Source organism: Acanthopagrus latus, chromosome 14, assembly GCF_904848185.1.
Source record: "Acanthopagrus latus isolate v.2019 chromosome 14, fAcaLat1.1, whole genome shotgun sequence".
NCBI classification, from domain to species: domain Eukaryota; kingdom Metazoa; phylum Chordata; class Actinopteri; order Spariformes; family Sparidae; genus Acanthopagrus; species Acanthopagrus latus.
In genome coordinates, this window is record NC_051052.1 from 19,482,898 (window position 1) to 19,495,133 (window position 12,236).

Below are 12,236 nucleotides of genomic sequence, written 5' to 3' on the forward strand. Positions count from 1 at the left end.
GGAGCAAACCCTTTATGTTCTGTCTGAATGTTGGCACGAAAACAGTGACATTTAAAAATACAGTGTACTGGCTCAGTGTGTCCTGCTCCTTCCTGTCAGCTCTATTCCATAAATACTGATATTAGTATCCGCCTTGGATAAAAAGTAAATAAAAAAATAAAACAACCCATGTTAAAGCCCGGTTTAGACCCTGTGTGACTGGTAGCCTTATTTTATTCATGATATGAGTGAATCAGTGTGGTGCATAATGCTTTTTAAGCTATTCACACAGAGAAAAGAGATGGAGAGGAAATTGGGTGAACGGCATGAAACAAGAGATGCTGGGATAGAGCGGGGTTAGAGAGAGTGGGAGTGAGAGACAATGAATTACAGAGGAGGAAATGAGAGAGAAGGAGCGATACAGAGGGAGAGAGAGAGAATAAATATTCCGGATTTTATGCAGGAAGCAATGAGGCCACCTCTCTCTGGTAGAGCACCAACGAGGAAGTGAAAGTGGGGGCACTTCCTGTTAAAGTGTGCCCACCGCTTTCATAAGTGACGAAACACGACATCTAATAGAGGAAAAACAACCCGATGCTGGAGATGAAGCGACGCTTTCAGTACGTGGTTTGGAGATAATTAGAGGGAAAAATTAAATATAGTCGCTGCGTTTGGGATTTCTTTCTGTGGACGACGTGACGGACGGACGGACCGCTGTAGTTGTCGACCGATCCTGACCTTTTCTTTACAACGAGCGGTAACGAGTGCTGGGTAAAAAGACAAAGGCTGGTCGTTTGATACGTGCTAAAACCGAAAGCAGACGAACATCCCTGAGATAAACTTTAAAACCCCTTCGTACATAAAAATTAAATTGCCATGAAATAAGCTGCCATCAGGGGTAAAACAACAAGTGAAATCCCCAGCAGACCACAGCGAAGACTTAAATGCTTCTCAGACGTACGCTGTTTATTACCTGTCCTCCAGTTTCTGGTAAATTAAGGAGAATTTATGGTTTTAAATGCTGAGATTTAATGACAACAAAATCATACCAAGCCAACAGAGATGGAAGGAGAAGAACAGCTTTATGGGAAATGTGGTCTTGGAGCAATAACAATGCCATTAGCGAGACCGAGGTCGCCAGTGTCGACCGCAGCGTTGATTGTTCCTCCACTAATTTCACCCACATCAGCGGTTAACTGCAGAATGACGGATGGATGTTTAACAAGACGGAGCGGCTACAGCTGTGATGCAGCTCCGTCAGGACGGACTGGGTGGATTTAGCAAAATCAAAAAACTTGACCCGTCCTGCGTTCCACTGGGTCACACGGTCATCGTGAGAGTTGGTTTTCATCTTGACGTCCTTTGCCTCCGTCTGAAACTACTTTAAGTTCCTCACACGATGCCCTTCTCACCTTTTTGTTATTTCCCGTTGTTGATTTTCCTCTCTGTCTCCTTCCACTCCCACGATCTCATCTCAGTTCACTCTAGTTCGTCCTCACCCACTCACCCCTCTGGCCTTCTCCTGTCCCCCCACCTCCCCTCCTTCATAACCTAGCCCGCCGCCCCTCTCAGGTGATGATCACCTATCGAGCACCGGCTCACACAATCGTTTGGTCAATGCTCTAATTGCGTTTTCTCTCTGTGTGGGCCACACAGGGAGGGGATCGATCATCGGCTAATGAGAGATGTTGGGCGGAGGACGGTGGGGGTGGAGTCGAGGAGAGAAGCCGGTCTTTCTAAGAAGAGGCTACTGTATATGAGCTCTAACCCTCCTCCTCCTCCTCCTCTATTAAACACTCTCATCACTATCATTCCTGAATCTCAGCTTCATTATAGCCCACACAGTATTGACCTCAAGTCAGACCTATCAATATCCGACACACACACACACACATATGTGAGGATGTATGTGGTCGGCCTAAAGCAACGCGGCTTTGTGGGAAAAGTTGATGAACCCTTGAAGTAAAGCTGCCGAACCACCGTCTAAATCAAAGCGATCTTTAAATGTATTATTAATATTTTCTATTATTGATCAGACGTCATTGGTTATTTATCACAAATGCTTAATTGGATGATGCCGGTTCACGTGTTTTAATTGACATCAGGGTCACATTGTTAAGAAATGTGTTGCTCGTTAGCAGGAACAAGAACCACGGCGTTTAGCATCTAAACTAACTGATGTGGAAATGTTACCTTCCTCAGGTTCCTTCGCCTAGCTAGCTAATTAGCTATGTAGCTTGATAGCTGACGACAGCAGTCGACCTTCACCTTCGCAGCTCGTTCATCAAGTCGAAGTGCGGGATGAGATAAACGTCCTCGTTAGCGGAAAAGGAGGCGATATTAGCCAGAATGCTAATGTAGCTTGCAGTTAGAAGTTATGATGTGAGGCAGGCGGCTGTTTCTGAGATGGTACGACTTTATTCATATGCATTACATATGGAAAGAGCTTTTCCTGGATTAGAGGTGAAGCCAGTACCGCCGGTTGCAGAAAAGTCTTGATTCTATATAAGCTTATGAGAAAATGACCCTAGTTCTGACTTGATTTATGACCTCAGTAAACAGTTTCCTCATGAGTTTATGGTCTCAATCTGTAGCTTCAAGTCTTATTCAACAAAGCATGATGGTCATTCAGTAAGTTGGGGTCCCATTTAGAGTAAAATAGACGAGTTTACTTCTGGGGGGGCGTGGCTACCCTCGTGATTGACAATTTGCCAGGATTTCCTATCAGGCTCCACCTTTTTCTCATTATATGGTAATTTTTAGGTCCAAAACTAACAAAAACAAGATGGCGACGGCTGTAGCGCCAAACTCAAGGCTTCCTCGGGACAGTTTCCAGCTCGCACGTCCTTAACGAGACCTCGGGACGTCTCCCACCTTGTCCCTTTATTTCAACTCTACCCATAACCACAGCGTAGTCATATAATTTAAAGGTGCAACATGAAGAAAATGTAAAGTTTGATTACTAGTTTTAACGTCCTGTGACTAGCCGACACAAAGAAGGAACTTCAGCACTCGTGTTGTCACCAGTAACTCCGACCACCATCAGCTCTGATGTACAAGCCTCTGAAATTATCCGTGAAATTGTGTTTTAACGCCTCTACACGTGTTTGTATTTATGCGTCGCACCGACACTCGTAACCACGGTGACGAAACACTCATCATCCTCTTTCGTCGCCTCATCCGTCTCGGCCTCATCCTGCCGTTTTTTCCTGTTCTCCCTTTCACTTTCTCTTCCTCTCTCTCTCTCTCTCACTGCTCTCACCGAGCGAGTGGGCTGCATATTGATTTTTACTGTTGAACTTGCATGGCTCTCTCTCTCCCTCTCTCTCTCTATCTCTCTCGCCCCCACAGACACAAACTGACGGAGAAGTTGATTAGGAGCAGCTCTAAATATATCCTCCACCTCCTCCTCCACCTCCTCCGCCTCTTCTCCTTCTTCTTCTTCTTCTCCTTCTTCCTCTTTCCCTCTCTCTCTCGCTCCCTCACCCACTCGCTCTCCCACACTGGTTCAATCGCTCGTTCTCCTGCATTTTCTCTCTCTCTCTCTCTCTCTCTCTCTCTCTTGCCCGATTCGCCTGGACGCTGCTCTGCCAAGCGCTTTCTCTTCCTCTCTCCATTTCCTTTCCTCTTCGCTCTGAGCATATCATTTGTCAACCCTCCCAAAAAAAAAAAAAAAGAGAAGGAAATAAAGACAGAGAGAGAGAGAGAGGAGATGGAGAGACACGGGCGGTGTTGCCAGGTTTGGCTGGAAATCATGATAATTTGACAAATTCAGGAAAAAGATGAGCGGTGACCATTTTTCTGACTCCTGGAGGAGAAAAAAAATGATTTTTTTTTATTTGCGTTGCGGGCGTCTTTAGAAACATTGCACACACACAAACACACACACACACATGCAGGAGCACACACACAAGGAAACACACACACACACACACACACACACACACACAAGCAATAAGACATACACACGGCTCATTCTCCTCAGATCTTAACAGATTACGCCGTCAAAATACGGATAATTAACGAACAATCGCACAGAGGAGCGGATCAGTTTTGGAGATTTTAAACCCGATTTGGTTTCGACACAAACGTGTTGTGCGTTCGGTACTGATGACTGCTTTTTTTTGCAAAAAAAACCAAAACGCTGCGGCTGAAAGGAACACAATCGGATCGCTGTGACTGGAACAACAATGCAAAATGTTTTCATTTGATTCGTACCCGCCTGTGTTGACTTCTCACCCGTTCCAATGAGACGTCCTGCGTTTGATCTGCAGCGTGACATTTGCTTTACATGCCGCAGTAAAACCGTCTTTAATTAACTGTTACTGAGTGCAGATACGCCGCAGTTTCAACGTGTTTTCACTCTCAGCCTGTCAGATACGGCAGCTTGGTCGGTGGCCAGAGGGAATTCTCACCTCGTGTTTCTGTCGTGCACATTTCACCGCAAGCTAGCAGGGAAAACATTTGTCTCAGTGTCTGTTTTGCACATGAAGCGCTCAGCAAGAATATGTAACACGCAACGTCCAGTTAGACTTTCAAAATAAAGCTTCTCAAGAAAAATTATCACATTGTTTGACTTTTGGACTGTTGTTAACATCCTGACACGTTCATGTTTTGGTTAGGTTTAGGAGAAGATCGTACTTTGGGTGAAAATCAGTACGATCAGCCTCATTTATGCATGTTAACTTACCCACGTTGTGTTACACATCTACTGCACCCAATTAACTTTCTTAACAGAGATGGAAACACGTTTTTCTTGATAATCTCTGGCACAACTCGCAGCTGCTCTCGCTCCGACTGAAGCCTGTGCTCTGCAGAGGAGACTAAAAATAGGTGCAGATCTACATGAAAGAACAATCTGATCTCTTTTTCCAACGTGTTTTCTGTTGTTGTCATCGTTTGGCGCTCTTCTAATGACGTCACTTCTTCTGCACGGTCCTCTGCCACCACGCAACGACACGAGCGACGCCTTCCACATCACGCGTCTGTCCGTCGTCCCAGAAATAATGGATCCAACGCGTAAAGATGGATCGGGATCTCCCTGCCTGTGTGTGTTCTGGTGCGAGTGTGAGATTAGCTGCGATGGCGTCGGGAGATAGCTCAGGGTCCAGATGGGAGAAGGAAGCCCGCTCTTGTTTGTTCGGCGTCCGTGTCGGCCGTCCTGGAGGTAAACACAACAAACCAAAGGCCTTCTGCAATTTAGCGCGCTGATTGCGGCGCGGGACAAACAAACAAACAAACAAACAAACACACACACAAGCGCGCTCGCCGAGCCGCGTATCCCTCAGATTTAAATCTCATTTGCCTTCTCTTGTTTTTTTTTGTTTTTTTTCAACCGAGCGAGCCGGAGCCGAGCAGCACCACGGCTCTGCTCGTCGTTTGAAGAGGCGGCGGTGGCGGTGGCGGCGGCGGCGGTGGGGGGGAGGGGGTCTCATAAACTGAGCATCTTTCAGACAATGAGCATGTGGGCGTATGGCTTTAGGCGTATTTGACAGGATCAAATGACTTACACAGAAAAGAGAATTCTGTCGTTTATGAAATAATCCCCCCATCCTCATTTCATCCACATCCTCTCTCCTCTCCTGCTTTTCTTCTCACCTCCTCTTTAAACGGGATCGCGGTAAAAAAAAAACGCTAATCTGTTTTCACCGGCCGCGTTTTTAAGACACACTGACTTTGTTTTTGGAATTTTTTTGGGGTTTTTTTGTAAATGCACATCACATACGCGTGACGACACGAAACCTCAAGGCTCGCTTCCTCAGATCGGCCTGATTTTTTTGTTTTTGTTTTTATTTTTTTTTGTTGAAGGTGTTTATCATGCTCTGATTGTTTGGGTGAATGTGCTGTATGATAAATACATGTGTTTGAATGTGTGTGTGTGAGTGTGAGTGTGTGTTTTCACACGGAGGCAGCTGATTGGACGCATTTGCACACGCAGTTGACGGAGCAGCGCGAGTGTGAAACCTGGTTTTCACCTTTCCCCCACTTCTCCTGACTCACCCGGCTGCATCTGTTTGTCTCTCTGCTGCAGGATCCGACTCGTGACGCTTCGCAGCAAATCTGTTTCTGTTTAATTCATTTTCCCACCAAAAAAACAAACCTCGCAACGCAGCAAGTGTTCGTAGCGAGTTCAGGGGTCCGTAGCCTGAACCGGACCACGGACCGGAGTCCTGCTCGCTGTGACCCGTGTGCAGCAGATAAACTGCAGCTCTTGTTTTTTGAACGTGTGAACTCAGTGAGAAAACAGTTTAGTGCTTTAGTAACTTAATTAGAGACGCCGCAACGAGTTTAACTAGTGTCAGAGATCCTGTCTGCGAGAACTTCTGCACAAGAGTTCATGTTTTCTTACAAACTGCTTGGAATCTGTGAGTGTTGTTTCGTTTTTGTCTTTGAGCGCTATGCAAAGTTTTTATAAAGTACAGTCGGCTTCTCTTTGGAGGAATCGAGGCGTTTTTCTTTGTATTTTAATGAAGTTAAATGTTCTGAACTCATATTTTCCTCGAAAATGGCGCAAAAGTTTTTGTTTCTCTTGATTCAATTAAGAAATTGTGTATTTTATGGTAGAAAGGAAAGGAAAATCTATAAAAACAATCAATATTAAATGGTAAATTTATAGTTTACCTAACAGTTATTTAACTTTAAAAGAAAGCAATATGCTTTATAAACCATTTATTAAGCAATTGTTTACTGTAAAAAGTGTAAAACTGTTCATGTAAATGGTTAATAAATGATGTGTAGTTCATCTATAAATGTTATAATGTTGAAACGATGTTTATAAACCTTTAAAATTCCTTATTTGATGATTTAGAAAACATTTCATACTTTATTAACAGTGAAATAAATACTAACTATTAACTAATGTTTAATTACCAAAGCTTAACTATCATTAACATATCGATGAGCGTTACTTTTCAGAACGCTCCCGTCAGCTCAGATTTATCGCTGATTACCTGAACGAGCCGTGACAGTCGGCAGCAACACGTTCTCACGAAACTCGGAAGTTCAACAAAAGAAAAATCGGGAAAAAAGAAACAAATAGCTCGACGGTCGGTTCATCGTGTTCCGTATGGCTCCGAAGTTTTAACAGAGAGAGAAACCAGTTGTGAGGCTGATAATTACAACCCAACGGCGAGCGGCCTCACCTGTCTGTCCTCTGAGGCAGACAGGTGTACACACACCTTCCTCCAGCCGCCATCATGATGTACTAATGCAGAGATGAAAAGAGCTGAACTCCGTCGGATTTCTGCGACGTGTTTGCCTTTTTCTGCGCGAGTGTTTCGTGTCTATACGAGCGCGAGGGACAGAAATAGAGACAGGAGAGGAAGAGGAGAGAGATGCTGTCAACTCTCTCCATCCTCCTCCTCCTCCTCCTCCTCCTCACTGAAGCAGATGTCCAATTGAGTCTATTTAAAGCCGGTGCAGTATGGCTGCTGATGCTGAGAGCGCCGAGCTGCAGCTTTGCATTAACCGTCGTCTCACCTACGGTGCGCTCGACTTCGGAGCGTCGCGGATCGCCGTCGTCCGTGTGAACGACTTCAAACTCATTATTGGACCAAAACTTAGAAATGTTTTAACTTCTTCTCATCTGTTTAAATTCCAAGAACTGAAAGAATGCGAGCGAAAACAAGATTGTGTTGCGTCCTCGTACTCGAAGGGCATTTCTCCAAACCAACTGTCTAAAAACAAAACCGCAGCGGTTTCCTGTCAAACAGCCGGTTATCTGCGAGCGCGATGACTAATACGACCCCTGAAACATAACAAACCACTTGTGGTGGAACTCCAAAGAGTCTGGCAGAGACTTTTTTTTTCAGTCCCACTGTGAGTCTGTTGTCCCAGACAATTATCTGAAACAGACACGGCGCTGACACTCGGGGCTCATCTGTTTTGTTTTGGTTTTTTTTTTTTCCCAATGAGCAAATAGATAGAAAGCTGAGGATAGGTGGGACTTGGCTGCTGCCTTGTCACTCCTCGCCAGCAGTGACGCATCTGCTGCCGCCATGTCGAGGGGAAGGGGAGGGAGGGGAGGAGGGGAAGGAGGGGGAGAACGAAGAAGAGAGAGAAAACATTATCAACAGGATGTGGTGGTGTCAGACAGGAAGTGAGCGCTGACAGGGGTTTGCAGAGAGACAGAGAGAGAGAGAGAGAGAGAGACGATGTGCAGGGCTGGAATCAAACCGTCAGCTGTAAAAAAAAAAAAAAAATCTGTTAACGAAACATCAGCGGCGCTTCGAATCTCACCGAGATTCAAAACCTGCTTTCATTTCAAAAACAGGTCTAATAAATGTTTTAATATTCTGTTCACAGAGTCGTCAGAGGTCAGTCGTCTGGAGGAAGCTCTGAATTTTAATATTTACAATCTCAACGAGGTGATGATGCAAAAAAAGAAAATTAAAAATCCATAAGTGAATAAAAAAAGCTGTTTTCAGGAGAGGTGGCAGGGTCCGCCATGTGTAAACAAATCAAAAGAGTATGCAGTTGTCCTTTAAGGTCAGTTTGTTTGTTCAGTCGTGAAAACAAAGAGAGTTTGTCTTCTGATTGAGATTTCTACATACTGCACCTTTAATAAAAGTGAAAGTGTGACTTTGGTGTCTTTTATTTTTGTAAGTTTTTTTCTTTCAGCAGGGGCGATTCAAAATTCTTAACCTACACTAAATGTCAAACAACAAACGTCTTCATGTAAAAACGAGACGAAAAAGAAAAAAACAAAACAAAACATCGTCGCTCGGATGGACATTTTTTACAGTGTGTAAAAAAAAAAATTTAAAAAAAAGAAAAAAAGGTGTGTAAACTCTTATTCCCTCCGGTGCATTTAAAAAAAAAATGGGTAAATGAGTTTCCTCGGTGGGGTTCACCCTCCTCTACTGTACAGCTCCGCATTCCCAGCAGCAGCGGCGGAGGGAACCGGAGGAAGCTGTGAGACGCGTCCGCAGCGCGCAGGCTGAGAACGGGAGGGGGCGGAGGGAGAGAGAGAGAGAGAGAGAGAGAGAGAGAGAGAGAGAGAGAGAGAGAGAGAGGGAGAGAGAGAGAGAGAGAGAGAGAGGGAGAGCTGTGACAGCGCTCATCACCCACTGAACAACCAGGACGGGTTGCATCCGAGCAATCGCTGCCATTCGCAGACGGAGTTTACAGCCTTTGCGCCGCTTTTTCTTTCGATCTTTTTTCCGCCGCACCCCCTCCCTGTCCCGGTGCTGCCTCAGCCAGTCGACCATGGTTTCTATAATTTCAGACCTGGACCCTCTGAAAAGCTGGAACGTGTTAAGGTAAGCGCCCCGGTCAGTTTTCCTCCCACAGCCCCCCCTTTCGCCATTGTGATCGCCGAGAAGAGGGGAGACAGAGAGGGAGAGACAGCGAGAGGGAGAGAGAGAGAAGTGCGCTGCTGGTGTGTTGTTGTTTTTATTTCTTATTTGGAGAGAAGAAGGGAGGGACGCGGCGGTTCGGGCATTGCAGCTCGCCGCCGCCTTCTGGGCTCTGGTTCCGGCGCTGTGCGGTGCGTAATTACGCACGGATTGCGCCGTTTGGCTCTTATGTGCGCTCTTTCTACTTTCTGGGCTGCTCTCCCTTTTCTTCTTCTGCTTCTGCTTCTTCTTCTTCCTCCTCCTTCTCTTCTTCTTCTCCTCCTCTCTGCGCTCCTCTGCCCTGTCACGAGTCTGACGCATGCGAGCTGCTCCGTGTCTGCGTACATCTCATTAACCCCGCGCTGCTGCCCCGCGCGGCGCCTCATCATCACCGAGCATCTCCACAAAAAAAAAAAAAAAAACTTCGTCCATTCGGCCGCAGAAGTAAGAATAACACTCGTTTATCACCCTCACCCCCCCCACTCCCCTCCCTTCTCCTCACCCCCTCCCCTTCACTCTTTTCCACCCATCCTGATTTGGTCCCCTCCAAAATGTTGAAGAGCCTCACACACACACACACACACACACACACACACACACACACACACACACACAGATAGATACACGCGCCGCTGCCAAACACTCCGCCCCTCCAGGAATTTATCTTGAAACATTTACTCGTGGCTGATTGCCTGCAACGCAGCGCTTTTTAGAGAACATTAAATTTTATCTCTGGAGCTCCAAAACATGTTTACCGGCGCTGCTCGGCAACAGCAACCGGGTTACTTACACCTCTGGCAGCCAGGAGGAGGAGGAGGAGGAGGAGGAGGGCAGATCTGCCTCACCTATCCTCTCCCCCTCCCCACCCACCCGCTGAGGTCAAAGGTCAAACTCCTTCCCGCTCACCTCCGCTCTCCTTTTTCCCTTTTTGTCAAACAGCTATTAGACTCCCGGGCAGGACACACGGCTCTATCTCGGACCTCCAAATCACTATGAATACATTCGCTGTCATTAAGGGTCTCAGCAGAAAAAAAAAAAGCCCATGAATTTAAAAAGCCGGAATTTAAAAAGGCCTTGTCCCTGAATATTTCAGCCATTTGATAAATAAGTCATTATTCCCTCGACAGACTCGGCGGTGGCGGCGGCGGGGACTATCGCAAATTCTATTTTAGAAGCGGAGCGAGGAGACAGAGCCCTCAAGACCCTCAAATTATTCTTTTAATGCTGCCTCTCCCCTCTTTTATCATTTTTACCCCCCCCCACCCTCCGTCAGCACCACCACTCACACTCTTCTTCTTCTGCTGCTGCTGCTGCTGCCCTCCGTCCCGCCGTCATTATCCACAAATCCAAAATAGAAAAATGAGCGGACTAATGTAGAGCAGCGGCATATTTCAGTAAACCGCTGATGGACGGACGAGGAGGACGAAGAGGAGGAGGAGGAGGGGGCTGAATGATGTCATTCCCAAACAGGCGGCGATGACCATCCGGACTGAGAAATAGGGCATGCAGCTGACCTGACACACACTCTCACACACACACTCACAAATAGCGGCAGCAGAGAGTTTCTCGGCGGACACACTCTCTCCGCTCCTCTCAGTCTATTTGCTAAACAGGGACAGATCTCCTGGTGGCGTTAAAAATGTCACTTTGAGCTAATTTCAGCGCGGCTAACGAGCCAACGATCGACCCCGAACCCTGTCGGGCCATCGCGGCGGCCATGTTGGCTTTTTTTGCAAGATGAAAGGTCAAAGGTCAAAAGTAAGGAGATGCAAACTTCTTCTTCTAGAGAGATTTTATTTAATTTTGGTTCTCTGGAGAGACAGAGGAGACGGACGGGTTGACGGGAAGCAAAGGAGGAGAGAGAGGGAAGGAAAGGATGGAAGGAGACGAGGAGGAGACAGAGGAGGAGACAGAGGATTACCTTCCCTCCGTCTCTCTCCTTCCTCTCTTCTCTTTATTAAACCTTTGTTCTTGCAGATTAGAAGCAGGAGCAGCTGTCCCTCTCCAAAGACCGCCGCATCTTAATAAAGACCAGCTTACTGCCGGCCCGCCGCTCACACTCTCTCAGGGGGTCACACACACACACTAACACACACACACCTTCACCAACTCCCTCAGTCATGCCCTCACACACACACACACACGCACACAAACGAGCACTCACGCCCACAAACGCTTTTCTCAATCATTTATGATAATGAGGCAGCTCGGCGGCGGCGGCTGCATCGTTCGCTTGCATCGTTTTTTCCCCCTTAATGAGACTCACCTCCGTCACACACACACACACACACTCAGTGTTAACAAGAAAGTGTGTGTGTGTGTGTGTGTGTGTGTGTGTGTGTGCACCAGGAGGAGGTGAAACAAAGATAAGCGAGCAGCACAAACACTTGATTATTTTTTTTTTGGAAACATTTCTAACAGGAGAAAACGCCTGAATCTGTCGGCGTCGCTGTCGGAGGCGACGGCGTCGGCGTCTGTGCTGTCGTGAGAATCAATCTCACAACAGAAGCGTCGTTAAGATATTTTTTTTTTTAAAAAAACATCACATCAGAGCAGATGAGAGACGAGACCTCGCCGCTGCAACACAATTAGGCGACATGATCTGCATATTAGCACGATGAGCTGATTAACGCAGCTCGGTGGAATATGATTTACTTTAACGGGCAACGAGTGACAAAACGTGTGTGTGTGTGTGTGTGTGTGTGTGTGAAGGCAAGTGTTATCTGATCAGCGGCAGCAGGGGTGTGTCATCTGCATTCACTCCCTCTCTGCACACACACACACACACACACACACTCCGGAGGCGAGCGTGATGGTTGGATGTTAGAGGTCTGCCGGTGCCTCTCGCAGTGCACGCCACATATCTGAAGTGCAGTTCAGTTATTCCATAATGAGAAACAGCATGCATATTAATTCCATCTG

The 12,236-nt window shown here is 46.5% G+C and overlaps 1 protein-coding gene across 17 annotated transcripts in view; it reads left to right on the plus strand.

Annotated features, from left to right (window-relative positions):
* The first annotated feature begins 9,012 nt into the window (after positions 1–9,012).
* celf2 (cugbp, Elav-like family member 2) overlaps positions 9,013–12,236 on the plus strand; it is a 201,959-nt gene continuing 198,735 nt past the window's right edge. For 10 of the 17 annotated variants that reach the window (XM_037121495.1, XM_037121497.1, XM_037121500.1 and 7 more), the window contains exon 1: positions 9,013–9,239. In XM_037121495.1, coding sequence (XP_036977390.1) covers positions 9,187–9,239 — 53 coding nt within the window. In that variant the 5' untranslated portion in view covers positions 9,013–9,186. The remainder of the gene's footprint in view (positions 9,240–12,236) is intronic. The other 7 variants (XM_037121509.1, XM_037121515.1, XM_037121519.1 and 4 more) reach the window with 1 other exon arrangement.